This window comes from Mustela putorius, unplaced genomic scaffold, assembly GCF_011764305.1.
Source record: "Mustela putorius furo isolate JIRA1106 unplaced genomic scaffold, ASM1176430v1.1 tig00000174_pilon_pilon_pilon, whole genome shotgun sequence".
NCBI classification, from domain to species: Eukaryota; Metazoa; Chordata; class Mammalia; order Carnivora; family Mustelidae; genus Mustela; species Mustela putorius.
In genome coordinates, this window is record NW_025421304.1 from 26867859 (window position 1) to 26895000 (window position 27142).

The 27142-nt window shown below is 44.1% G+C and overlaps 1 protein-coding gene across 8 annotated transcripts in view; it reads left to right on the top strand.

The window, feature by feature from the left end:
- DUS2 (dihydrouridine synthase 2) overlaps positions 1-27142 on the top strand; it is a 49636-nt gene that overhangs the window by 10429 nt on the left and 12065 nt on the right. For 6 of the 8 annotated variants that reach the window (XM_004744488.3, XM_045076208.1, XM_004744491.3 and 3 more), the window contains 6 exons: positions 423-565; positions 13617-13662; positions 16601-16692; positions 17188-17231; positions 18393-18453; positions 22807-22854. In XM_004744488.3, coding sequence (XP_004744545.1) covers positions 440-565; positions 13617-13662; positions 16601-16692; positions 17188-17231; positions 18393-18453; positions 22807-22854 — 417 coding nt within the window. In that variant the 5' untranslated portion in view covers positions 423-439. Of the gene's footprint in view, positions 1-422; positions 566-13616; positions 13663-15937; positions 16014-16600; positions 16693-17187; positions 17232-18392; positions 18454-22806; positions 22855-27142 lie in introns of those variants that run through there. The other 2 variants (XM_004744494.3, XM_045076207.1) reach the window with 2 other exon arrangements.

Below are 27142 nucleotides of genomic sequence, written 5' to 3' on the forward strand. Positions count from 1 at the left end.
AATACATTATATGTCAATCACATCTCAGTAAAATGGAAAAAACTTTTGACCCAGCCCCCGTGCTTTCAATTTCCTTTTTCCCTGTTTTTTAACTCCATAGCATTACCAGTTTTCCAACATGCTATGTAATTTGTTTTATGTTATTTTTTTGCCTTTGTTCCCCTGCTAGAATAAAAGTTCTGTTAGAGCAGAAGTTTTTCTGTTTTGTTCTCTAATTATCCAAAAGACTAGGACAGTGACTGTCCCAAACTAGGCATATAATTATTATTCTTTAGATGAATGAATAAACATGCCTGATTTTTAGGATCAGAGAAAAGGGAAACAAAGTCCTGTGTGTTGGATAGAAGAAGAAAAGTCTGCCCTGGATAACAGAGAAGATTTTCTTTTTGTGGATTTCAGACTCTTGTTTTCCCTTTCTGCAGGCTTTAGCAGAGGAAGAATGATTGAGCATAGCCTCTCACTGTGCTACCGCAACAAACTCATCTTAGCCCCTATGGTTCGGGTAGGCACTCTTCCAATGCGGCTGCTGGCCCTGGACTATGGAGCAGACATCGTGTACTGTGAGGTAAGAGGCTCCTGATTTTCTCGGAGGGCTTTGCCACCATTGTGGCCTCCTTGTCTGTGAGTGGGAGTGGTCAGGAGTTAATTGGGGGCAGAATGGGCACTCACTTCACAGGCACTCCCTGAAGGCAGTGGGAGACAAACATGACACTGGTGAGTTCTCTGGGCCCTGTTCAGGGTCAGGAGCCTGGGCAGCATGGAGGCCTTGTGGGATCCCTGGGTTGGGTGATTAGATGAGTGTTGTATCAGGTCACTGCCCTGGCCTCCGCACGAGTGAATAGACATTCGTGCATGTGTAATGAACTCAAGGTTAGGAAGAGGAGAAAAAGGAGCAGGGAGGCTGGATGGGGTTGGTTTTGAGAGCCACAGGATTTTCTGGTGGTCATACCTAGTGGGTTGCCTACATCCTGGCTGCTCTGGAGCGTAGTAGGCCTTTACACTCAGGCTTAGAAAGTATTTTCTAGGAAAAACAGCATTACAGAAGTAGCTGATATTGCATAGTGTTGGGGTGTGAGCAGTGTTTCTCTGGTGGGCATATAACAGAATTATCTGGAGAACTCTCTCCCACTCACCATCCCCAGTCCTGATATGTCTCCTTAGTGTGGGTGAGCAGTTGAAGAAGAAGCTATTCAAGTGCTTCAGATACTTCTATCTTTGAAAGGCATTGCTGGTGGGATGGGGACTGTGGCTATAAAAGGGCAGAACAAGGATCCCAGTGGTGATGGGACTGTTGGAACTGTTCATGGAACTGTTCTGTGACCAAACTCTCAGTGTCAGTATCCTGCTTGTATTACACTATAGTTTTGTAAGATGTTACCATTGGGGAGGTTGGGCAAACAGTACATAAGAGTTCACTTTTTTTTTTTTTTTTTTTTTTAAAAGTAGGCTCCATGCCCAGCACGGAGCCTGATGCGGGGCTTGAACTCATGACCCTGAGATCAAGACCTGAGCTGAGATCAAGAGTTGGATGCTTAACCAACTGAGCCAGCCAGGCGCCCCTGGGAGCCCACATTTTTGCAATTGCATGTGAACCTCCAATTATCTCAAAATAAAAATTTTAATTAAAAAGCCACTGGTATAGAGAGGGAACTTGGGAAGAATATACCCTAATGTACTGGGTGTTTGTATGTGGGGGGACAGGTAAGTAATTTATGATAGAAAAGTAAGAGTGGGGCGCTTGACTGGCTCAGTCAGTAGGGCATACAACTCTTGATCTTGGGGTTGTGAATTCAAGCCCCACATTGGGCTTGTAACCTACTTAAAGTAAAATCTTAAAAAAAGTAAAAGAGTGAGAGAAATAGGCAAATTAAGAAGGTGTGTCAGGGAAGGCAAAAGTCAAGTCTGTCAAGTGTGATAGATGATATAGAGAAATCCATTGCAAAAGGACCAAAAAGGTGATAGGGAAACCTGACGATTGGAGGACAGCTGTGGCACAGAGATGGAAACACTTGTGGGGGCAACGGATTGCGGAGTAAGCAGCAAATGAGGAAGTAGAAACAGAGGTGCCCACTACCCCTCAGGAATTCAAGAGGTGAATGGAAGAAAAGAGTACGTGCAGGTCTGGGAGATGAAGGAAGCTGGGTGAAGGGAGTTGTTTCTAGGTGACTTGTATATTTGCAACATAAGAGAAAGCACTTTGCCTTGAGGTGAGGGCTGAAGATTCAGCAAATTGGTGTGGGGTGGGTAGGGCCTGGACTTGGAGGGGCAGGATTCTAGATGAGGTAGTGGGGCCTGCCTCCGAGGTAGGGCAGGGAGGAGAATGGGGGAAACATGGAAGGCCGGGAAGCCAAGGGGTTTTGCCTGAGATATATGTTTTACAAGATGTGGGAAGCCAGTCCTCTGCTGGCGGTGAGGGTGGCAGGAGTGGGGTGGGGACCTGAGAAGAAAGTGAGGGCAGTTTGGTCCCGTTGCTGTGGAGAATGGGCACTGGGAGATTTGCCTGGCAGCTCGGTCTGCATAGTCATGCTGTTTTTCAGCTTTATGGGAAGGAGAACTACAGAGCTTGAGGGGATGCCCATGGCTGGGGATTGGCATGCTGCTGTCTGTAGCCAGGCAGGGCTAGAGCCATCTAGGGTGCTCGCAAAATGAAGTGGGAGAGAGAGAGCATGTGTTGTCCACATGTGGGAGTCAGAAAGCGAGGTTCCCGAGTTTTGGGTCATGGGTATAGGACCTGACTTCTAAGAGGTTTGTTGAAATAGAGGGAAGGAAGTCCCAAGAAATGAGAGCTGGGCATCCGTAAGCCTTCCAACCAGCCAGAATTTGCCCAGGGCAGGGAGGTATCTGTGTCCAGAGGCCAGTCGCAGGGCAATGTGGTAGTACACTGAGCAGTGTTTATCTGGTCCCTCATCCTTCAAGCCTCTATTCAGGCCCTCAGGTAGTCAGCTGTGGGTTAAGTGTGGCCTTTCTTAGCCAGCTCCCTCCTGGCTCTCCAAACTTCTTGGATTTCGAAGAGGATTGGGAGGATGGTCTGTGAGGACTCATGGACTGTGAGGGACTGCAAGGACTCATGGACTTAGAGCCTGAGGAATGAGGACCAAAAATATCAGTCCCAGAGAGCTCAGCAGTTGTTTTGTTGCCTATGATGCCCCCTTCAGCATGCTTGGTGGGTGTTTACTCTGGAGAGTCAAGATGGCTTATAAACGGACCGGCCTCTGCCAAAGTCAAGATGACTCATAAACAAACCAGCCTCTGCCAGAGGACACCTAGGCCTTCCACTCAGGCGTAACACCTGCGGAGAGCAAAGGCAGGCTGGCCAGTGGACCCTTGCTTAGCATTGGTAGGTGGCCAGGGATGGCGGAGTACTGAACTTGGCACAGTATGGTGCCTGCTGCCCCCTGGTGGGCCTAGTGTTGCTGTGCAGGCCCGCTGCCTGCATGATCTTCTGGGTTCACATGAGGTGGTCCAGCTGGGGTTTTAGTTAAACCGTCCCACCAACCTCACAGGACCAGAGTATAGGCTCTAGGAAATACCAGGCATGCATGCACCTCCTTAAAAGCTCTGCAAAGCCCTCAGAAGCTCGAGGTGAAGAAAGGATGAAGAAAGATGAACTAGCTCAGCAGAAGTCTGATTCCCCACTAAGTTCTGCCTTATTGATACTGGTTTTCCAGGAGTCCCTCAGATGTTATGTAGCTATTCCTTTTTATAAAAGCAAGCGACTGAGTGCTGAGGTGGCTCAGTTGGTTAAGCAACTGCCTTTGGGTCAGGTCATGATCCTTGGGTCCTGGGGTTGAGTCCCACATGGGGCTCCCTGCTCAGCAGGGAGTCTGCTTCTCTCTCTCCTTCTGCCTGCCACTCCCCTGCTTGTGTGCTCTCTCTCTCTCTCTCAAATAAATAAATAAAATCTTTAAAAACAACAAAACAAAACAAGGGGACTCCAGTTGCCCAGAATGTAAGAACACACCAACCTGTTAGACTTAAACATTTTACTAAATAAGACTAAGGGAGGAGGCAGTGTTCTGAAGAGGCCCTGGTTGCCAGAATGGGTACTTAAAATTTATTTGTGCATGTGGTAAGAAAACACATAAAATTTACCATCTTAGGGGCACCTGGGTGGTTCAGTGGGTTAAGCCTCTGCTTTCGGCTCAGGTCATGATACCAGGGTCTTGGGATCAAGCCCCACATCAGGCTCTCCAAGCCCCACATCGGGTTCTCTGCTCAGCAGGGAGCCTGCTTCTTCCTCTCTTTCTCTGCCTGCCTTTCTGCCTACTTGTGATCTCTGTCAAATAAATAAATAAAATCTTTAAAAAAAATTTTACCATCTTAACCATTTTTGAATGTGCACTTTGGTAGTGTTGAGTTGTGAAACAGATCTCTAGAGTCTTTTCATCTTCCACTGCTGAAACTCTATGCACATGAAACAACTCCCCCCTTACCCCATCTCTCCAGGCTCCGGTAACCACTCTCCTATTTTCTGTTTCTATGAATTTGACTACTTTAGGTACCTCATAGAAGTGGAAGCATATGTGATACTTGTTTTTTTGTGACTGGCTTGTATCACTTAGCATAATGTCCCCAAGGTTCCTCCATGTTATAGTATGTGGCAGGATTTCCTTCCATTTTTAGGCTGAATAATAGTCCATTGTATGTTTATGCCCCATTCTCTTTATACATTCATTGGTTGATGAATATTTGGGTCCTTCCACATCTTGGTTATTTTGCATAGTGCTGCTATGAACATAGGTATGCAAATATCTCTTTGAGAGCTTGCTTTCAATTCTTTTGGATATATATATATCTACAGGGTGGATTGCTAGATCAGGTGGTAGTTCTGTTTTTAATTTTTGGAAGAAACTCTATACTATTTGCCCTAAAAATTGCACCATTTTATAATCCTACCAATAGTGAACAATTTCTTCATGTCCTTGCTAACACTTGTTCTGTTCTGTTGTTTTCCTTTTCTTTCTTTTTAAAATAATAGCCATACTAATGGGTGAGAGGTGATAGCTCATTGTGGTTTTAATTACATATCTCTGATGATTGCCGGCCATTGCTGTATAATCTTTGCAGAAATTTTTATTCAGGTTCTTTGCCCAGAATGGGCAATTTCTTAAAACTTAAAAAAGAGGGATGCCTGGGTGGCTCAGTTGGTTAAGCGACTGCCTTCAGCTCGGGTCATGATCCTGGAGTCCCAGGATCGGGCTACCTGCTCAATAGGGAGTCTGCTTCTCCCTTTGATCCTACCCCCTCTCATGCTCTCTCTCTCAAATAAATAAATAAAATCTTTTAAAAATAGAGTTTTACCCACTTAAAAAAAAACTTAAAAAAGAAATCAGATTTGTAGAAAAGTTATTGTATGTTTATACTTCAATAAAAAATAAAAAAAACTTTATAAAGGGAAAAAATTATTAAAAAGTTGCATCCATACCCAGATTAACCTATGGTCAACATTTTTGCTTGGTTTGTTTTATCATTTGTGTTCTATCTAATGTATATATTTTTTCTCCTTAGACTAATTTTTTAAACTTTTTTCTTTTCTTTGTTTTAAGATTTTATTTATTTATTTGAGAGAGAAAGAGAACATGAGAGGGGAGAAGGTCAGAGGGAGAAGCAGACTCCTGGCAGAGCTGGGAGCCCAATGTGGGACTCGATCCCAGGACTCCGGGGTCATGACCTGAGCCAAAGGCAGTGGCTTAACAAGCTGAGCCACCCAGGTGCCACTTAAACTTTTTTTTAAAGATTTTTAAAATTTATTTGTCTTGAGAGAGAGAGCAGGAGAGAGCAAGCACGAGCAGGGGGGAGCAGCAGAGGAAGAGGGAGAAGCAAGACTTCCCACTGAGCAGGGAGCCTGATGCAGGGCTCCATCCCAGAACCACCTGAGCTGAAGGCAGATGCTTAAGCAACTGAGCCACCCAGGGTCCCCCTTAACTAATTTTTTAAGCTGAAATGCAGTTGACAATGTTAAATTAGTTTCATGCATTCTCCTTAACTATCAGAGTAAGTTTCATTCACTATAATTTCTTACTTCTCAGTACTTCATTGATATTTTACCAGAATCAAGTCTTTCTTCTATACAATGATGATATAGGCATCATCTTCAGTAAAACTAATTGATATAATCCTTTTTTTGATCTATCCTCTATCTTCTGATTTTGTCAAGTGACCCAGAGTTGTTCCTCTAAGCATTTTTTTAACATTAAAAAAAATTTTTTTTAGGGCGCCTGGGTGGCTCAGTGGGTTAAGCTGCTGCCTTTGACTCAGGTCATGATCTCAGGGGCCTGGGATCGAGTCCCGCATCGGGCTCTCTGCTCAGCAGGGAGCCTGCTTCCTCCTCTCTCTCTCTCTCTCTCTCTGCCTGCCTCTCTGCCTACTTGTGATCTCTCTCTGTCAAATAAATAAATAGAATCTAAAAAAAAAAAAAAAATTTTTTTTAAAAAGATTTTGTTGGGGTGCCTGGGTGGCTTAGTGGGTTAAGCCTCTGCCTTTGGCTCAAGTCATGATCTCAGGGTCCTGGGATCGAGCCCTGCATCAGGTTCTCTGCTCAGTGGGGAGCCTGCTTCCTGCCTCTCTACCTGCTTGTGATCTCTCTCTCTCTTTCTCTGTCAATTAAGTAAATAAATAATCTTAAAAAAAAAAACGTTTTGCAAAAGAGAGAGAGGGCAGGTCTGAGCAAAGAGAGGGGCAGAGGGAGAAGCTGAGGAGGAAGCATGATGCGGGGCTCTGTTCCAGGACCCTGGGGTCACGACCTGAGCTACCCAGGTGCCCCAACATTTTTTTTTAAGATTTTATTTTTAGGGGCACCTAGGTGGCTCAGTGGGTTAAAATCTCTGCCTTCGGCTTGGGTCGTGATCCCAGTGTCCTGGGATGGAGCCCCACATCAGGCTCTCTGCTCAGCATCCTTCTCTCTCTGCCTGCCTCTCTGCCTGCTTGTGATCTCTGCCTGTCAAATAAATAAATACAATCTTAAAAAAAAAAAAAAAAGATTTTATTTTTAGGTTCTCCTGAGTGGCTTAGTCCGTTAAGTGTCTGCCTTCAGCTTAGGATGCAGCCCTGTGGCTAGCTCCCTGCTTAGCCAAGAGTCTGCTTCTTCCTTTCACTATGCCCTTCCCCCTCTACTCATGCTTTCTCTCTCAAATTAATAAGTAAAATCTTTTAAGAAAAGATTTTATTTTTATGTTATCTCTACATCCAACATGGAGCTCAAACTTAGAACCCCAAGATCAAGAGTCGCATGCTCTACTGACTGAACCAGCCAGGCTCCCCTTTTAACACCTTTACTGAGATAAGGTTCACACATACCATATAATTCACCAATTCAAATTGTGCAATTCAATGGCTCTCGGTATATTTACAGAATTATGCCTCCATCACCACAATCAACTATTGAACATTTTCATCACACCAAAAAGAAACCTCACATCTGTTAGCAATCCCTCCCCAGTTTCTCCTTGAGTCCCTGGAAACCACTATTCTACTTTCTATTTCTATAGATCTGCCTGTTTTAAACATCTCATATAAACAGGATCGTACCATATATAGTCTTTCATGCCGGTTTCTTTCACTTAGTGTAATGTTCCTAATGTTCACCCATGTCATTGCATGTAGCACTACTTCTTTTAGTGGTTGACTAATAATTAATTGTATGTGTATACCACAGTTTGGTTATCCATTCAGTTGATGGATGTTTGGATTATTTCTACCTTTTGGCTATTTTGAACCATGCTGCTATGAACATTTGTGTACATTCCTCTTGGGTATATAGACCTGAGAGCAGAATTGCTGGATCATATCATAACTCTGTGTTTAACCCTTTGAGAAAATGCCAGACTGTTTTCTGAAGCAGGTGTACCATTTTACATTCTTGCCAGTATGATGTTTCCGGTTTCTCCACATCTTTGCCAGCAAAGATTTGTCTTTTTGATTATACCCATCCTAGTGGCTGTGAAGCGGTATCTCATTGTGGTTTTGATTTGCATTTCCCTAATGATTAATGAAGTCGAGAATCTTTTCCTGGGTTTATTGGCCATTTGTATATCTTCTTTGGAGAAATGTCTAATAAAATCTATGCCCATTTTTAAATTGGGTTATTTGTCTTTTTATTCTAAGAATTGTAAGAGTTCTTTATATAATCTGTGTAATAGACCTTTATCACATATGTGATTTACAAATATTTTCTCCCATTCTGTGAATTTTCTTTTCACTTTATTGATAGTATCCTTTGATACATAGAAGTTTTTAATTTTGATTAAGTCCAATTTATCTATTTTTTTCTTTTGTACTTTTGGTATCATCTCTAAGAAATTATTGCCTGATCTAAGGTCACAAAGAAATATCTGTGTTTTCTGCTATGAATTTTATAGTTTTGGCTCTTATATTTAGTTCTTCTTGATGAGTTAATTCTTGTATGTGATGTGAGGAGTCCCTACCTCTCATCGAAATTTATTTTCTTACGCTATTTATTGAAAAGACAAATTTTCCCCAATAAATTGTCTTGGTACCCTTGTCAAAAATCAGTCAATTATAGATGTTTTGGTTTGTATCTAGACTCTGAGTTCTATTCCACTGGCTTATTTTGTTTATCCTTATGCCAGTACCACAGTCTATTTTTTTTTTTTTTTTCTTAGAGAGAGAGAATGAGTGGGAGGGGAGGGGCAGAGAGAGAGAATCTTAAGCAGACTCCAGACCTAACATGGAGCCCGACAATGGGCCCGATCTCATGACCACGAGATCATGACCTGAGCCAAAATCAAGAGTTGGATGCTTAACTTACTGAGCCACCCAGGCCCCCCAACACAGTCTTGATTTTTATAGCTTGGTAGTAGTTTTTGAGATTAGAAAGCATGAATGTTCCAACTTAGTTTTTCTCTTTCAAGATTGTTTTGTCTAATCTGTGTTGCTTGCATTTCCATATGAATATTAAGATCAGCTTATCAAATTCTGCAAAAAGAGGAACTAGGGTTTTGATAAGGTTTGTATTGAATCTGTAGCTCAGTTTGGAGACTATTTCCATCTTAAGAGTATTAAGTTTTCCAATCCATGGTCATGTCTTTAATTTATTTAGATCCCCTTTAATTTCTTTCTACAGTATTTTATTGTTTTCGGTATGCAGTCTTTGCCACCTTGTTTTCTTCAGGCCTTCATCATTTCTCATGAGAGATCAGTTCTTATTTTTTTTAAATATTTTATTTATTTATTTGACTGAGAGAGAGAACACAAGCACAGGGAGTGGGAGGCAGAGGAAGAGGAAGAAGCAGATTCCCTGCAGAAGAGGGAGCCTGACATGGGGCTCAATCCCAGGACTCTGGGGATCATGACCTGAGCTGAAGGCAGACACTTAACCAACTGAGAAATTAGTTGTTAATCTTACTGAGGATCCCTTGTGTATGGTAGGTCACTTCTATCTTGCTGTTTTCAAGATTTTCTCTTTGCCTTTGGTCTTCATCAGTTTGTTTGTTTATTTCTAGGTGTGACTGTCTTTGAGTTTATTTTACTAGGATTGTTGATTTACTAAATCCTAGGTTTACTAGGATTTATTTTACTAGGATTGTTTTTCATCAAATTTGGGAAATTTTCTACCACTGTTTCTTCAAATATGCTTTCTATCCCTTCTTATCCTTCAGGGGCTCCCATTATTCATTTTGGCATTAATTTTTTTTTTTTCTGAGGGGGAAATTGATTAGTTTTTCAATCTCAGTATATTGGTATTTCTGAAAATAAAGGATATACCGAAGATCCTTCAACCAAACTGGAGACTAAAAGTACCTGTGCATACCAGAGGTGGGGCTAGAAAGGTGGCCTGGAGAGGCACTGGTGATAAACTGGGGATGAATGTTATGATCAGCTCAGGGAGAGAAAACAAGCCAAGAGGAATGGAGAAGATAAAGGTGGCAGAGTGTATTTCAGATATAGGAACGTAACACATGACAGTCAAGAAAGAATAAGCCCATACATGATAAGGCATCTTTATTATTTATTTATTTTAACTAGGCTCCATGCTGGGCAGGGCTCAACTCAGGGCTGAACTCATGACCCTGAGATTAATACCTAAGCTGAGATCAAGACTGGAGCTGAGGTCAAGAGTTGGATGCTTGGGGCACCTGGGTGGCTCAGTGGGTTAAGCCTCTGCCTTCGGCTTAGGTCATGATCTCAGGGTCCTGAGATCGAGCCCTGCGTCAGTCTCTCTGCTGGGCAGGGAGCCTGCTTCCCCCTCTCTCTCTGCCTGCTGCTCTGCCTACTTGTGAACTTTCTCTCTCTCTCTCGCTGTGAAATAAGTAAATAAAAAATCTTAAAAAAAAAAACAAAAAAGAGTTGGATGCCTAACTGACTGAGCCACCCAGATACTCCTAAGCCATTTTAAAATTAAATGTTGTGGGATGCCTGGCAGGCTTAGTTGGGAGAGCGTGTGACTCTTGATCTTAGGGTTTTGAGTTTAAGCCCCACACTGGGCATGAAGCCTACTTTAAAATAAAATAAAGTGTTATCCAGAAAATTGGGTAGTTATTTGAAGAAAAATATGACTTACAATGGCCTTAATTTTCAGGTAAGTTAAAATCTAAATTAATTTTAAAAAGAAGAAAAAAACAATTTAGATTATATCCTTAAATATATAATGGAGATTTATTTAGAAAGTAGAAAGCACTGTTCATGGCAAAGTTAAGGTGGTCTCTTCTATAAAAATAGAACATTATGTATAATAGAAATTGAGGGTTGTGACAATATGGATAGACCTAGAGGGTATTAAGCTAAGTGAAATAACAGAGAAAGACAAATACTATATGATCTTAGTGCATGTGGAATCTAAAAAACAAAGCAAATAAACAAAAACAACAACAAAAAGAAACATCCTCATAAATACAGAGAATAAGCTGGTGGTTGCCGGGGGAGGAGGTTGGGGGATGGGTAAAGTAGGTGAAGGGGGTTAAGAGGTGCACACTTCCAGTTATAATATAAGTAGGTCATGGGGTTAAAAAGTACAGCTTAGGGAATATAGTCAATAATAATGTAATAACTTTGTGTAGTGACACCTGGTAACTAAACTTGTGGTGAGCTTTTCATAATATGTAGAATTGTTGAATCACTGTGTTGTATACCTGAAGGTACCATATTATATGTCAACTATACTTCAATTAAAAATAGAAAAAGAAGTTTGTTGAGTTGGTTGAGCGACTGCCTTCAACTCAGATCATGATCCTGGAGTTCCAGGATCGAGTCCCACATCAGGCTCCCTGCTCAGCAAAAGGTCTGCTTCTCCCCTACCCTTCCCCCTCTCATGCTCAGTGTGCACTCTCTCTCTCAAATAAATAAATAAAATCTTTTAAAAAAGTAAAAAAAAAAAAAAAAGAAAGAAAGAAAGAAAGAAAGAAAGAAAGAAACAAACCAGGGTGTAGGTAAAACAAAACAAAACAAAAAACCTGAGGAAGTAGTAGTGGTAGAAGAAAAATACTTGTGATAACTAAGATGGAAGAGCTCAATATCCAATTTGACAAAGAGTAGACTTTTTCCTACAACTTGTGTAGGTGTAAAAGGCAGTTTGCTATGAAGATGCACGGATCATAAACTCTAGCACTTGGAAAAACAATGTTTTCACTAATCAAGGAAATACAGTAAAAGAAACCATGAGGTTCCATTTTATCCCCGCAGAACTAACTGAAATGAATAAAATTGATGAATTTTATAGTGGTGTTGAGGGTACGTGGGTGAGGAGACACATTTGTGGTTTTATTGGTGACAATTTAATTTCTCCACTTTAGCAGTTGAACATCTGCTGCGGGCAAGGTCTTGAAGAGGCTCTGGCAGATGTTGAGTGAGCCCTTGCAACATGCTAGATGCTAGTGATTGGAAGATGAGTGAGACATTATCCAGGCTGCAAAGGCTTTTTTGATGTGGTAGGGAAACTGAAAAGACAATAAGATATTTCAAGAGTTGTTTTGCCTTAACTCCTCCTGTTGGGGCCCAGGCTACCTGGCCTCAAAAGCCTCAAAGCCTACCTTTTTGTGTGGACACAGGATCCTCCTTAGGGGGTTCATAGTCTAATGGTAAAGATATTATAGGGATATCTATAACATTTGAAGAAGTAGTAAATGACTTGGGGGAGGGGGGTTTGGGAATCCCAAAGAGGGCAAGGTACTGCTGGCATGGCTGGGGCCCCAGCTTGCCTTGCTTTAACCTGCTCATTTCCAGCCCAACTTCAGGCTGGCTGCAGAGCTGCTTTTTATGAGCACAGGGCACTCAGTGCTGCCCACTTCTCCACTTGCCTTTTTGCCTGCCCCTGCAACTAAGATCACTGGCTCCAGGGGCTCTGTGTTGAGCTGTGTCCATCCCTTGGGACATCACACAGTTCTTGGGGTTTAGATGCCAACCGTGTATCCATAACTGTTTGGTGGTAGTGATTTGTTTGTCCAGGCCTGGTGGATATCAGGTACTTATGACCTAAACGCAACATGGAGGGAATAGCCACAGAAACACCTATGGTGTGTACTAACCTGGGTGATGAGTCTGCTAGGGGGAGCCCTGTGGATGCAATAGGTGCCCTTTGGCCACTTTCACCCTATATGCTCTGTGAGGGAGCAAAGGCTGTTGTACTCATCTGGCTGGAATTGGAACTTGCTGAGGCTCATAGGTAGTCAGTATGGACATGCATGCCAGGGGGCAGAGTTTCTTCCTCTATTCTGGACCTGCAGAACCCCTGGGCATGAGCTTCTGGGGAGTGCGGCAGGTACCTGGCTCTTGTGATTTATCTTACACATCTATTGAAGGGGTCACTGAACAAAGCAGTAGAGTTGTCTCCTCCCAAGAGGCAGAGGATCTCAGTCCTTCAGGAGACGGGACTTTGGCTTCATTTTCATGATCCCGATTTTGAAGAAACCTCTTTCTCCTTTCTTTCCTGAGTCTGTTTGAAAATGTTCAGAGCTAAAGAGCTCAGCCCTTTTGTTTCCACAGTGTGACCTATGTAGGTCAGGAGTTTTAGACTTGATCTTGGGGCCTGGGAGGCTCAAGTAGGTTGAGCATCTGCCTTTGGCTTGGGTCATGATCCCGAGGTCCCGGGATCTGACCCCATAGAGCCTGCTTTTCTCTCTCCCCTGGCCCCTCCTCCCCACCCTGCTGTGCTTTCTCTCCTTATCTCTCTCTCTCTCAAATAGATAAATAAATAAAAATCTTTATAGAATTGATCTCAAATCTGCCTCCCTTTGCTTTTATTCTCTGGTCCCACTCTTGTTCTTGGACATTTCCTGGGTGCCCATCACTGTCTGCTCTGTGTAGGGATGAGGTAGGAGGTTCTTTGAGGGGATAGACTGGAACTGAGACTAGTAGGGGAGGAAAGTGTCCAGGTATCCATAATCTGGTCTATTGTCTGTCCCTGAGTGGCTCATCCTTTCTAGGCCCCCAACATCTTCAAGGGCCCTGGGAAGAGCAGCTGATCAAGGGTAGCTCACTTAGGCTCCTGCTTGCCATGCTTAGGGAGGTCAGCACTACATTCCCCCAAAGCCACGATTTGTTTTTGGTAGTAGGGTGACAGACCAAGCAACTCCCCCCTATTAGTGACCCCCAGTTTTGGTCCCTCCCCCATACCCAGGACCTACATGACCAGCACTGACAAGTGCCCTCTGATTCCTCCACAGGAGCTGATTGACCTCAAGATGCTTCAGTGCAAGAGAGTTGTCAATGGTGAGTGTGGTTCTGGTCCCAGGATGTGTGTGCGCCTGGTCAGGCCCAAGCAGCACTAACTAACCCCGCCCTTGCCTGGGGTGACTGTGTCCTAGTGTGCTCCTTGTCTGGCTGCGTGATTTCGTGGATCATGTGCTCCCTTGACAACAGTCACTACTATTCAGAGACTCTGACAAAAAGCCAGATGTGAAATAGGCTGAATATACCTTCCACCCACAGGCTTGCAGGCTTAGAAATTAACGGGTTTCATAGTAGAGAAGTGGCCTTAAAAGCCTTGGGGTCAGGGTGGCTTCAGCATTGTTCTTGGTCCTGCCACTCTCTAGCTGTGACTTTGGGAAAGTCATATGACTTCTCTGCCTCCATTTCTTTAGCTGTAAAATGAAAATCAGAACCCCTGCTTTAGGGGCGCCTGGGTGGCTCAGTGGGTTAAGCCGCTGCCTTCGGCTCGGGTCATGATCTCAGGGTCCTGGGATCGAGTCCCACATGGGGCTCTCTGCTCAGCGGGGAGCCTGCTTCCTCCTCTCTCTCTGCCTGCCTCTCTGCCTACTTGTGATCTCTCTCTGTCAAATAAATAAATAAAATCTTTAAAAAAAAAAAAAAAAAAAGAACCCCTGCTTTACTTAAATCATAGAATTGGAGTGAGAATCAGTAAGATAAGGTGCATGTAAGTACTTTGCAATAGAAATGGTTGTGCTAAATTGTGGTTTTGCTTCTGCTTTATTGATGAGGCTGATTCTGCTTTGCTTAGAGTTGTGGTGTTGTTTGAGGTTTTTGAAATGTATACACATTTGTGAAATCTTAATATCAGTTCACCAGAAGTTATGACTCAATTTTGTCTTTAATTGTTTTAGATTTATATTTTTTGTTAAGAGAAGACCCACATACAGACCCACATAACCTAGAAGATACAAATCCCCCCAATCTCTTATTTGAAGAAGTAATCACTAAGAGGAATAATACATGATTTTTACATGTATAGTAAAGCATGTATATAAAAAAAAGAGCATGTTTCTGTATATGCCCTTCCTTGGGATCATGCTCTGCATATTTTGCCCCTTACTTTTTTTTTTTTTTAAGATTTTATTTATTTTATTTGACAGACAGCGATCACAAGTAGGCAGAGAGGCAGGCAGAGAGAGAGGAGGAAGCAGGCTCCCTGCTGAGCAGAGAGCCCGATGTGGGGGTCAATCCCAGGACCCTGGGATCATGACCTGAGCCGAAGGCAGAGGCTTTAACCCACTGAGCCACCCAGGTGCCCCTAAAGACTTTATTTATTTTACAGAGAGAGAGAGAGAGACAGCAGGAGAGGGAACACAAGCAGGAGGGGTGGGAGAGGGGGAAGCAGGCTTTGCATCGAGCAGGGACCCCGATGCAGGCCTCAATCTCAGGACCCTGGGATCATGACCTGAGCCGAAGGCAAACGCTTAACGACTGAGCCACCCAGGCGCCCTTGCCCCTTACCTTTTTTTCCTAGGACTTTTTCCCATATTGGAATTGATTTCATCAGTGCTTTTAACGGGGTTTCCAGTATTTCGCTATTATTTATAAAAGATAAACACACTGTTTTTGTGGTTCTTCTCTCAGACTTCCTCCTGCCAGTCATGAGCCTGTGCTGCTGGAATTCACTTCCATTGCCTCTACCAACCTGTCACCACTCGGCCCCTCCCTTTTTCATCTTCTAATCTGTTTAGTGCTGGGTTGATAATAACAGCTTCCATTTATGGAAGTGCTTTATGTGTATTAAAATTTCATTTATTTCTCAGAATAAATACACAGGATAGGCGTCGTCTCCCATCTGCCATGTTGGATCTCTTTCATGTGACAGTCATCTTTGAAAACTAATAATGGTAGCATGTACTGTGGAGCTTTATTATGAAGAACATATGAAATTCTTGTTATTTGCAGTAGTTATGTTCTATAAAGTTGCTTCAAACACCAAATTAGCGAATACTGAACCGTTGCCCTCAGGGGAAATATGAGCGAGCCTCGGGTCACAACATTGTCACTAACAGATCAGTACATAACCTTGTTTTGTGTGTGTTTCTATTTAAACTTTGAACTCACAGACAGCAGTACTCTAATTTCATGTTTGAACAAAGGTTGTTTAACGTGGATTTTCTCCCTAAGGCACCTTACACCCTTCTTGTGCTTAGGAGCCCTAGATAGCACTTTGGCTCTGTGCTTGCAGCCATTTTCAACAGTGAGAGCAACAAAAGCAAATGAAAAAAAAAAAAAAAGACATGAAGTATGCTATCATATGGACACTTATTTACAGTGTGAGCAGTATGAGAGCTGAGACAAGAAGGTAGAGCCTCGCCTTGTTTGACTTCAGCTGGGAAGGCATGCATCAGGTGACTGACTTTTTTTGCAGTTCTGCGTATGTCTGTGAATGACCACGAAAATGCCATGAGTGTTGATTTTGGGGTTACAGATACGTTTTGGCAAGCAGGCAAATTTGCAAGTACGTATGTGCACATAATGAGGGTTGACTGTGATGTAGGAATCTGCACTTGCAATCCCCAGCAATTAATTAAGAAACAGCAATTTTCCTCAACTTCAGAGTGACCTGTGGGAAAATTTGGGCTGAATCTGAAACACAGACAAGGTTCTACATATGTACATTTTTTTTACAGCAGTTTAAAAATTATGCAATATAAACACTGCATAAAATGGAAATGCATAAAATATAAGCATGCAGTGTGACAGATAACTGGAAAGCAACCAGCGTGTAACTCCTGTCACCTCAGTCAGGGACTAGGACATCACCTGCACCTTGGAGACCTCCATGTGCACACTGGCTTCTTTAAAGAATTGTTACTTCCAGTATCCCTTTTTCCCCTTCAAAGTGATATTTTTGCTGTGTTTTCTTGCAGGGATTAGAGCTAGGTTGAACTTGCTTCTTCACGGGGTGGCCCGGCGTGTCTGTGTTTTCTTGCAGAGGTGCTCAGCACAGTGGACTTTGTCGCCCCTGATGACCGGGTAGTCTTCCGCACCTGCGAAAGAGAACAGAGCCGGGTTGTCTTCCAGATGGTATGAGATCACCGGGGGGTGAGTGCCCTCTCAAGGGTTACTCATCCTTCAGTGCCTGGGCTCCATTGCTTAGTGATGGTTCTCTGAGACTCTGCTTTAATGTTTTCCAAAGAGTTGTTCATGAGTGTTCACACTGTTGGAGACCGTTAAAGGAAATCAAGCTTTGGCACCCTGTGACATGCCTCTGGGGTCAAATATAACTCCCTTTGTTGTAGGAATTGTCTGTTTGGCATGACTTCTATATTTTTAACCCAATAAAACTGGTTATTCGGTTCATGTTTTTTGTTTTTGTACAGTCTGTATATTTCCCAGAGAAATAAAACTAGGTTTCCTCAAGAGCAGTTAATTTACATTAGTCTCGTAATGACTCTATAGTGCTCTTCTCTCACTTTGGGCATTTCTTAGTACTTTTTCAGAAATAGGTTCTGCATGAAATTTACGTTTTTAAAAAAATGGTAATAACAACGGATAGACATGTCTATCTTTTGTTCCCAGGGGACTTCAGATGCAGAGCGAGCCCTTGCTGTGGCCAGACTTGTGTAAGTTCTTCCCTTGTTGGGGCTGCCTCTGCCTCTCCTGTGGGCTGGGGAGCTTTACTATTTCTGGTGACCTTGGAGGGGAGCACCTTATGTTTCTTAGTGTTCTACCTTCTCTTTCCAGGTTAAGAGTGTCTGGTTTTTTTTTCCCCTCTGTTTTGGCATCTGAGGGCTGGCCTGGGACTCATGTACCCATTGTACCCACATCCCAGATAATCTCTGTTCAGGCCACTCTTCTTTAGTGTTTATTCATGAAGCTCTCTTCCCAGGGATTCTTGTGACTATGAGCCCTAAGGTTTTGAGTCTCATGAAGTGTAGGTAAGGGTTATTGCTCCTTAAATTAATGAAGGCAGAAGAGTAATGCGGTTAAGGAGATGGGCTTTGGAGTTAGACAGACCTGGGTTGGATTTCTGGGTTGCTGCTTGCTGAGTGACCTTACATAAGTTACTGACCATACTTCAACCAGGAGAACTTAGTTTCCTTATCTAGGAAATGAGACCGGTAGTACTACCTACCTCTGGCATTATAGGTGACGGTAAGTGAGATAATGCATGTAAATGTCTTCACAGTATGTGGCATGTAGTGAGTGATTAATTTAGCTATTAATTACTTTAGTGCTGGGAAGGAATTCAGGCATTAACTACAGACTGTTAACTTTATACACACCAGAAGATGAGCTAACGGTTCTTTCCATATCTGAAAATTGTTTGGAGTAAGCCAGCTGTGCAGCCCAGCAAGCAAAGGCACTCCTGTAGCTTCTTCTAGAGCCAGTGGTCTGGGAAGGTGCTCTTGTACTCCTGTCACTTCTGTGTGTTGACAAATGGCTTTTAATACCCCAGTCAGAACTGGAACTCTGGGATCAAGTTCAGTGGGGCTGTCCCTCATTATTTGGATTATCTGATATAATTCCCAAGTATCAAGGTCTGCTACAACTAGTCCTTTGTAGGTATTTGCACACAGTATGCTCTTCCTCTTGAACTCTTCTTGGGGAAGGCAATTGTACATTTCAGAGACCAGTTTTTTCACCTTCTGTCACTGAGGGTTGGTATATTTAATAGGGCCAGGGTAATGTAAGAGGTTCATGAGCACAGATCCATGCCTTTAACTCTAAATTCTCTCCTAAAGTTGGATCTTTATTATCTTTTCTACTTCATGTTTTCCCAGGGAAAATGATGTGGCTGGTATTGATGTAAACATGGGCTGTCCAAAAGAGTATTCCACCAAGGTAAACTGATTTCCTTATATGCCTTACAAATGTAGGGTACAGAGTAAAGGCAACTAACAAGACGTTACCTGACTGTGGACTAAATCCTGTACTAGATGGAGAAAATGCTCAAAAGGTTATTCTTAGGTCCACTGCCAAAATTGGATTATGGACCATAGAAGATTAGCTTAAAATATTGTATCAGTATAACTTTTGAAGTTGATAATTCTTCTATGGTTTTGTTAGAATATCTCTATTCTTTTTTTTTTTTTTTTTTTTAAGTTTTTTTTTAGGGGCACCTGGGTGACTCAGTCACTTAAACATCTGCCCTCAGCTCAGGTCATGATCCCAGGGTCCTGGGATCGAGTCCCATATTGGCTCCCTGCTCAGCAGGGAGTGTGCTTATTTCTCTGCTCACCACCCCCATCTTCCACCCCTGCTTCCATGTGTACACTTAAAAAAAAAAAAATAAACAAAAATAAAGATTTGGGGCGCCTGGGTGGCTCAGTGGTTAAGCCGCTGCCTTCGGCTCAGGTCATGATCTCAGGGTCCTGGGATCGAGTCCCGCATCGGGCTCTCTGCTTGGCAGGGAGCCTGCTTCCTCCTCTCTCTCTCTGCCTGCCACTCTACCTACTTGTGATTTCTCTCTGTCAAATAAATAAATAAAATCTTTAAAAAAAAAAAAAACAAAAAACAAAAATAAAGATTTAAAAAAAAATTTTTAGTATTTTATTTTAGAGAAAGAGAGAGAGCAGGGGAGGGGGAGGTGTAGCAGAGGGAGAGAGAGAATCCTAAGCAGTTTCCACGCCCAGTGGAGAGCCCAATGTGGGCTTGTTCTCACAACCCTGAGATTATGACCTTAGTCCAAATCAAGAGTTGGATGTTCAACCAACTGAGCCACCCAGGTGCTCCTAAAGATTTTTTTTTTTAGAATTTATCTATTTATATTAGAGGAAGAGAGTGAGAAAAAATGTATAGGGGGACGGGGAAGAGGAGAGGGAGAGGAGAATATCAAGCAGACCCTGCTGAGCGTGGAGCCAATGTGGGGCTTGATCCCATGACCCTGAGATCATAACCGAAGCTGAAATCAAGAGTCAGACACTTAACCAACTAAGCTACCCAGGCACCCTGTCCCTAAAGATTTTATTTTTAAGTAATCTCTATACCCAATATGGGGCTCAAACTCACAACCGTGAAACTGGAGTCACACATTCTACTGACTAAGCCAGTCAGGTGCCTCAAGAATATCTGTATTTTTAGAAAATAGACACAAATCCTTACTTGTAAAGGCTATGATGCAATGTGACTTACTTGTAAACGCTTCAGGAAAAATTTTATTTGCATACACATACATACCTAAATAAACACAAAGCACTCAAGCCTGAGTAATTAATGATGTAAACGTTAAAAGAAAAAATTATGAACAGGGTTTTTTTCTTGAATAAAACTGAGATATACTTTAAAAAAAATAGAGGATGCAATGCTTGTGTTCCCTTTGTCATTATCAGAAGATCAGAGCAGAGTGTGGGGGCAGCTCGGAAAAAGGAGTAGAAAGGCAGCCCTTAAACGGAGTATCTTCTAGGGAAATGTGGTCCTTGATATGACCTGGGACCCTGCAGGCAGAGGGAGTGGATGAGCAGGGGCCCGGCAAGGCCAGGATGTGGCAGAGGCAGAGAACCTTGATTTGACTCGAGAGTTGGGGAGTAGAAGACAAAGAGGAAGCAGAGGAGCACAGGATTGAAAATCTTGGTTAGGGCCAGATTAGCTGAACTTGGACTTCTTTTTCTTTTCTTTTCTTTTTTAAGATTTTATTTATTTATTTGACAGAGATCACAAGTAGGCAGAGAGGCAGGCAGAGAGAGAGGGGGAAGCAGGCTCCCTGCTGAGCAGAGAGCCCAATGCAGGGTTTGATCCCAGGACCCTGAGATCATGACCTGAGCCAAAGGCAGAGGCTTAACCCACTGAGCCACCCAGGTGCCCCCGAACTTGGACTTCCGATATTTCTAGCCTTTTGGAACAGAGGAGCCATATGATCAGAAACTTAGTTTCCTTCCCCAGGGGAAACTAGACTAGTTTCTTTGTGTGTCTTTCCAAATATATTCTGTGATAGAAATACTAATTTAAAAGCCAGGTCTGGTAGATTCGAGTGGAAATGGGCTAGGGGTAGGGACATGGATTTAGATGAGTATCCTGGGTCCGTAGCGGAGACTGAGGATGGAGAGAGGAGAAGTGAAGCTGGAGCAGCATTTGATAGGGCCTTGGGTGGCAGCTGACTAGACTGGGTGTGGGGATGTGGGGTGAGTGTTGGGTAGAGGGAGGAAAGACCAGCACAGCAGCCAGGAGGACAGTTTGTCTTCAACGTGATTGGGACTGCTGGAGGAAGAGTGTGTTTGGGGCAAGTAACAAGGACAGCTTCAGGTTGGCTGCATGTGAGGCACCAGAAGGAGTCCTGTGGGGCTGCCGCTGAGAAGCTTATCACAGGATGTGTGGTCAGGGTCTGCAGTGTAGACATAGCAGGTGTTCCCCTGGGTCCACTGCCCAGAGTTAGCCCCTCTGCTCCCTGGAGTTACATGGCTTGGGGGCTTTGGCTTTAGGCCAGGAGGCAAAAGATTACTTGAAGCGAAGGCTTTTTGGATACTTGAAAACCACAGGGCCTTGTAGACAGTTATTTCAAGGAATTACGGAGGTTTGAAATTGCTGATGAGGAGTGGAAAACTTGGGACCTTGTTTTGCCATCTTCTAATTACTCCTTTGTGCTTCTGAGATATGTAAGGAACAGAGTTTAAATTATTGGTGTAATTAATCTCCCTGATACATTGTGGGATGGAAAAGTAAGGAGCCAAATTAGATGCTGTATACCACCATTTATATATGAAGGATGAGGGATGGATGTTTACATATGTTTACATTTCTCTTCATAGAATATATTTGGAAAGACACACAAGAAACTAGTGACACTGGTTTTCCCTGGGGAAGGAAACCAAGTTTTTATTTGGTTTGGCATAAGGAATAAATTCTCACTGTAGGGGTGCTCCTCAAAATAGCTAACATCTGGCACGGCACTGGCCCCGACCAGTCAGAACAGATACTACCAGTATGCTATACCAGTACATAGCCCGTGAAGAGCCACCCTCTTCTCTTCTCATGGTTCAAAAACTGAAGCTTTATAAAAGGTACAAATTGAAAAGTTTTCCATTTCTTAGGGAAGGAGAGTTCTTACTTTTTACCCTTTTGAACCTTTAACATTTTTAATGTGTTACGTATTCAAAAACAGCAAATAAGTTAAATAGGAAGGAAGGGAGGGAGGAAATACGAATGGACAAAGCCATTGTTGTGGAAGGCCTGGATTTTAGATCCTGTGATTCCAGAAGGAAAGGCTGTGACTGTGTGTGAGGTGGACGGATGGGGCCAGGTTGAGTGGCTCCTCTGCCTTCCCAGTTTCCTCTGACATACAGGCTCCGGCTGGCCAAGTCTGCGGTGGTTCTGGGTCCTCCGATTCTAATCTGTCATCCTTAAAAATGAAATTAAGCTGTAATAAGTGAACATCAAACTTCTGAGCACATCCTGTGAGCTTTCATCAGTATGCAGTCTATGTGCTGACAAAGGATTTATTTATTGGATTTGTTTTTCTCCCTTTACCTCATTTTTTAATGGGTTCATCTTTGGAAAGGTCCTCCCTTTCCCCGACTGTTAAAGTAGTTCATTCCGTTGTCCAGAACTTGGTGAAAGCATAAAAAAAAAAAAAGACTAGTCATCAATAATCCCACCATCAAGAGGCAGCTACTGTTGTTAAGGTCAAGATTTAAGTGGCTCCTTCGGTTGTTGGTTTCCACTAGCTGGGGCTTTTGCTAGAGCTTGACATTGGTCTGGAGCATTGTTGCTGGCAGGGAAGAAGAGCCTGGCCAAGATTTGCCGATTATGTTCCTCTAAGTGGCTTTGCTGGCGGTGACGGTACCAAAACAAGTGTTGGGAGGATAGGACAAAGGCATATTCGATCCCATTCCAGAGGGAAAAGGATTCATTGCCTTCTTAAGGGCTTGCCATATTGTGGGGTTTCGTTTATTAAGACTCTAAGACCCTGGGTAGAGAATGGGCACTCCTGAGAAACAATTTTTGTGGCACCCACTTGTAGATGGATCTGTGGGTTTTGCAAAGAGGATCAGAGTGATGACTTTTAGTACTCATCCAACTCTGATCTCTGACATTATGGGCCTGGATGCTGCTTCCTCCTGCTTGACTAGAAGTGCTGATTGCCGGTGAAACTTGGCTGTGAGTGCCGGGGTGGTGCCCGCTTGCCACACCACATTGCCATCCCACGGGGAAGGGAGCACCCTCCTCCAGCTATAAGAAGACCCTCTGTGTGCTTTTCCTTAGGGAGGAATGGGAGCTGCTCTGCTATCAGACCCTGACAAGATTGAGAAGGTAAGTCCTGCAGAAGTGCAAGCAGAGGTCCTTAAACGTGCCTGGGAACTAGAGTCATCTGGAACACATATCCACCCTCACTGCTGCCACCCCCAATCCCCGGCCAAGATTTAGTGAATCAGTTAATCCACCTGGAAATTTTTTTTTTTTTTGAAAAAAATTTTTTTAAGATGTATTTATTTGAGAGGCACCTGGGTGGCTCAGTTAAGCATCTGCCTTTGGCTCAGGTCCTGATCCCAGGGTCCAAGGATCAAGCCCCACATCAGGCTCCTTGTTCAGTGGAGAGTCTGCTTCTCCCTCTCCCCCTGCTTGTGCTCTCTCTCCCTCACTCACTCTCTCTGTGTCAAAAAAAAAGAAAAAAAAATCTTTAATAAAAGATTTATTGGGACGCCTGAGTGGCTCAGTTGGTTGAGCAGCTGCCTTTGGCTCAGGTCATGATCCCAGCATCCTGGGATCGAGTCCTGCATCGAGCTCCTTGCTCAGCGGGGAGCCTGCTTCTCTCTCTCACTCTGCCTGCCACTCTGTCTGCCTGTGCTCGCTCTTTCTCTCTCTCTCTGACAAATAAATAAATAAAATCTTAAAAAAAAAAAAAAGATTTATTGGGGCACCTGGGTGGCTCAGTGGGTTAAAGCCTCTGCCTTCAGCTCAGGTCATGATCCCAGGGTCCTGGGATTGAGCCCCACATCAGGCTCTCTGCTCAGCAGGAGGCCTGCTTCCCTCCTTCCCTCTCTCTCTCTCTCTGTCTGCCTGCCTCTCTGCCTATTTGTGATCTCTGTCTGTCAAATAAATAAATAAGATCTTTAAAAAAAAAAATTTATTTGAGAGAGAGCACGTGGGCGGGAGGGACAGAGGGAGAGAGAATCTAAAGCGGACACTCTGTGTTGAGTGCGGAGCAGTACAGGGCTTGATCTCACAACCCGGAGATCATGACCTGAACTGAAACCAAGAGTTGGTTGCTTAACTAACTGCACCACCCAGGCACCACTCCCACCTTTTTTTAAAGTAAGCTCTGTGTCCACCGCAAGGCTTGAACTCATGACCCTGAGATTCAGAGTTGCATGCTCTACTGACTGAGTCAGCCAGGTGCCCCTGGAGTCTGGGAAATTTTCAAAAGGCTTCTCAGTCACTGTGATGTACAGCCAGCTTTGGGAACCCCTGAGCGAGCATACAGCAGCCTTGGAGTTCCTCAAAAGTTCAGGGCTTAGGAACATGTGGACTGAGAGCTGGGGCCTTGAGGAGTATTTAGAACCTCCTCTGTGTGACCTGTGTCCCTTCTGAGAAGCTCATGAGAGCATATGCCAGGCTACGTGTGGTCTGTGGACAGACTCAGTGGCGTTGGGGGTGGGGATGGCCTCTCCCAGGGGGCTTGCAACTCTCCTCCCTCCTGGTAGAGTCTGCCAGCAGCTTTGAGAGCCATCAGGCCAGTGTCATGTGAGGCAAGCTGTACTTGGTCACCTCTGGTCCCCTTCCCTTGGCGATTCCAAAGACCAGGTTTATGAGGCCCTGCAGACAGGTGGGCTTTTGTCACCCGTGTTGGGAGCTGCCAGGGCCTGTGTGACATTTTCTGCTACACCATACATACTTTTTACTTTTTTCTCAGTCCTCAGCTTTCTGTTTGTTGCTCCTCTTAGCTCCTTTGTTTTCATTCTCCATTCCCAGCCCCCTGTCTGGGCTTTAAGCCTCCTAGTGGCTCCCACAGGCTAGAGCAGCAAGGACTAACACGCCACTAAATAGAAGCTGCAGGTATCTGTGCTGGCTGCTCTGCAGCAGCTCGACCGTGTGTACTCCTCCAGCCCTGCTGTCTTTGGGATCTAGGAAGACCAGTGTGTTGACGGCTTTGCTGCCTTTCCATTTTTCCCATGTGCAGATAGGTGCAAGTATATATATCTATGTATATTCAATTTGTTCCTCCAACCCCTTGACGTAGACAGGGGAGACATTTGTTAATGTCTGTTTGATCAAGAATAATAAAACTATGGGGTGCCTGGGTGGCTCAGTGGGTTAAGCCGCTGCCTACGGCTCGGGTCATGATCTCGGGGTCCTGGGATCGAGTCCCACATGGGGCTCTCTGCTCTGCGGGGAGCCTGCTTCCTCCTCTCTCTCTCTCTGCCTGCCTCTCTGCGTACTTGTGATCTCTGTCTGTCAAATAAATAAATAAAATCTTAAAAATAAAAAAAAGAACCTCATTTTTAGACTATAGTTAGTAATATCTCTCTTCACCCCTGCCCAAGATTTCCTGGGCCCCTCTGGCTGCCCAGGGCATTCCCCTGTGCATGGTACACTGGGGCTATGACTAACAGTTGGTAGGGCCAGGACTTGAACTCAGTTCCCAGTGATTCCCAAGCCTGTGCTCTCCCATCTTTTTTTCTACCCATTCTGCAACAACCAGGAGAGCTAAGAGTCTGCTTTTCCTGAGTCAGCTAGGAGATCTAGTGAGACAAACCTGCCTGTGGGTAGATATGCAGTGTTATCTGTGTTATGAGCTTACCTCAGGTCCTTTTCCCTCACAGACTTTCAAACCACAAGACAGGTGGTCTGACTTTGATCTGGGAGAGTTGAGTCCAGCAGGGTTTCATGCTAGAGCCTAGCCAGAAGCAGTCTCTATTCACCCGGTCCCCTTAATGTGACCCTTTGCAGGTGGCTGGGGATTTTGATTACTAATTTCCTTCCTGATTCTGAACATGCACAAGAAAAAGAAAGTGCTTAGAGCTACTTGGATGAAATATGGCAAAGGAAGTTCTGTAGAACAGAACTGGATCAAACCAGCTGATGTTGTTTTAGTCACCAAATATCAGCAGATTCTAAGTCAGCACTAGCAAAGGAAACTTCCAGAGATGGTACTGTCAGCCTGAAGGACAGGACTAGAGGGAGAATTTTTATTGTGTCTCTCAGTGGATCTGGCAGTCGTCCACCCCACCCCATCCCTGCCCCACCAAAGGATAGTTGCCCCCTCAGGCCTGCCAGAGGACCACAGGCCCAGTCCACCACCTGGGGTGGCATCTGGGGATTTTCCTTCCTGCCAGTCCCTGGCATTTGTGCTTATTAGGCCAGTAGACCCTCTCTTGTCCGTGATCTGTCTACCTGCCTTGTCAGCCCAGCCTTTTGGTCTAGTGTCTTCTGGAGGGGTCAGTCTCTGCTTGGGCTGGAGAGAAAGCCCTCCTTGACTGGTTCTTGCGATCTGGCTCTCTGCTGCCCCCACTTGTCTGACCGCAAGTGGTCTGGGCATCCCCTGTGCTCTGGGGGCAATCCAGTTCTTGGAAGAGGGCTCTTGATCACCTTCCCTCCAACTTGCCTAGCCTGATTTTTTTTTTTTTAAACATTATTATTTTAAAGTAATCTCTGTATACCCAGTGTGGGGCTTGAACTCGTGACCTCAAGATCAAGATTTGGATACTCTACAACTAAACCAGCCATGTGCCCTGAGTCTGAAATCTTTGACGAGGAAAGAATATAGCAGTGCGGCAGACGTTCATTGTCATCTGCATGTCTCTCGATCTCTGGTTCATATGTGATCTGACTCTTTCCTGTGTGACTTCTTGATCTTTCTTTGAAGTCCTTTGCAATCACTATGCAAATTAATACTTTTTAATGTGTTGAATATGTTGTCTTTCCTTTGCCAATTTCAATTCTGTGTATCCAGCTCGCCTAAAGAGAGGCACATGAGGAGGAAAAAAAAGAGAAAGAAATAGAGGCTCATGGGGGCGCCTGGGTGGCTCAGTGGATTAAGCCGCTGCCTTCTGCTCAGGTTATGATCTCAGGGTCCTGGGATCGAGTCCCGCATCGGGCTCTCTGCTCAGCAGGGAGCTTGCTTCCCTCTCTCTCTCTCTCTGGCTGCCTCTCTGTCTACTTGTGATTTCTCTCTGTCAAATAAATAAATGTTAAAAAAAAAAAATAGAGGCTCATGAGGACAGGGTTCAGGCAGGACCTGTACAACCTTCCTGGCTCCCTCATTTGCCAGATCTTGGAACAGCACATGGAGAACATTGGTTTCAAGCAGGAAAGAAGCTTTCGGCCATGTCTTTTCAGTCAGAATGAGCCCTAGAATCACGTTGAGGAGGGAGGGTGTTAAGCTGAACCTCTAAAAAAATAAAAAAATAAAAAAAAGATTTTATTTATATGAGAGCGCAAACAAGCAGTGGGGAGGGGTAGAGGGAGAGGGAGAAGCAGACTCCCTGCTGATCAGGGAGTCCAATGCTGGACTCAATCCCAGGACCCCGGGGTCATGACCTGAACCAAAGGCAGACACTTAACTGACTGAGCGACCCAGGCACCCCAGACTGAACCTTTT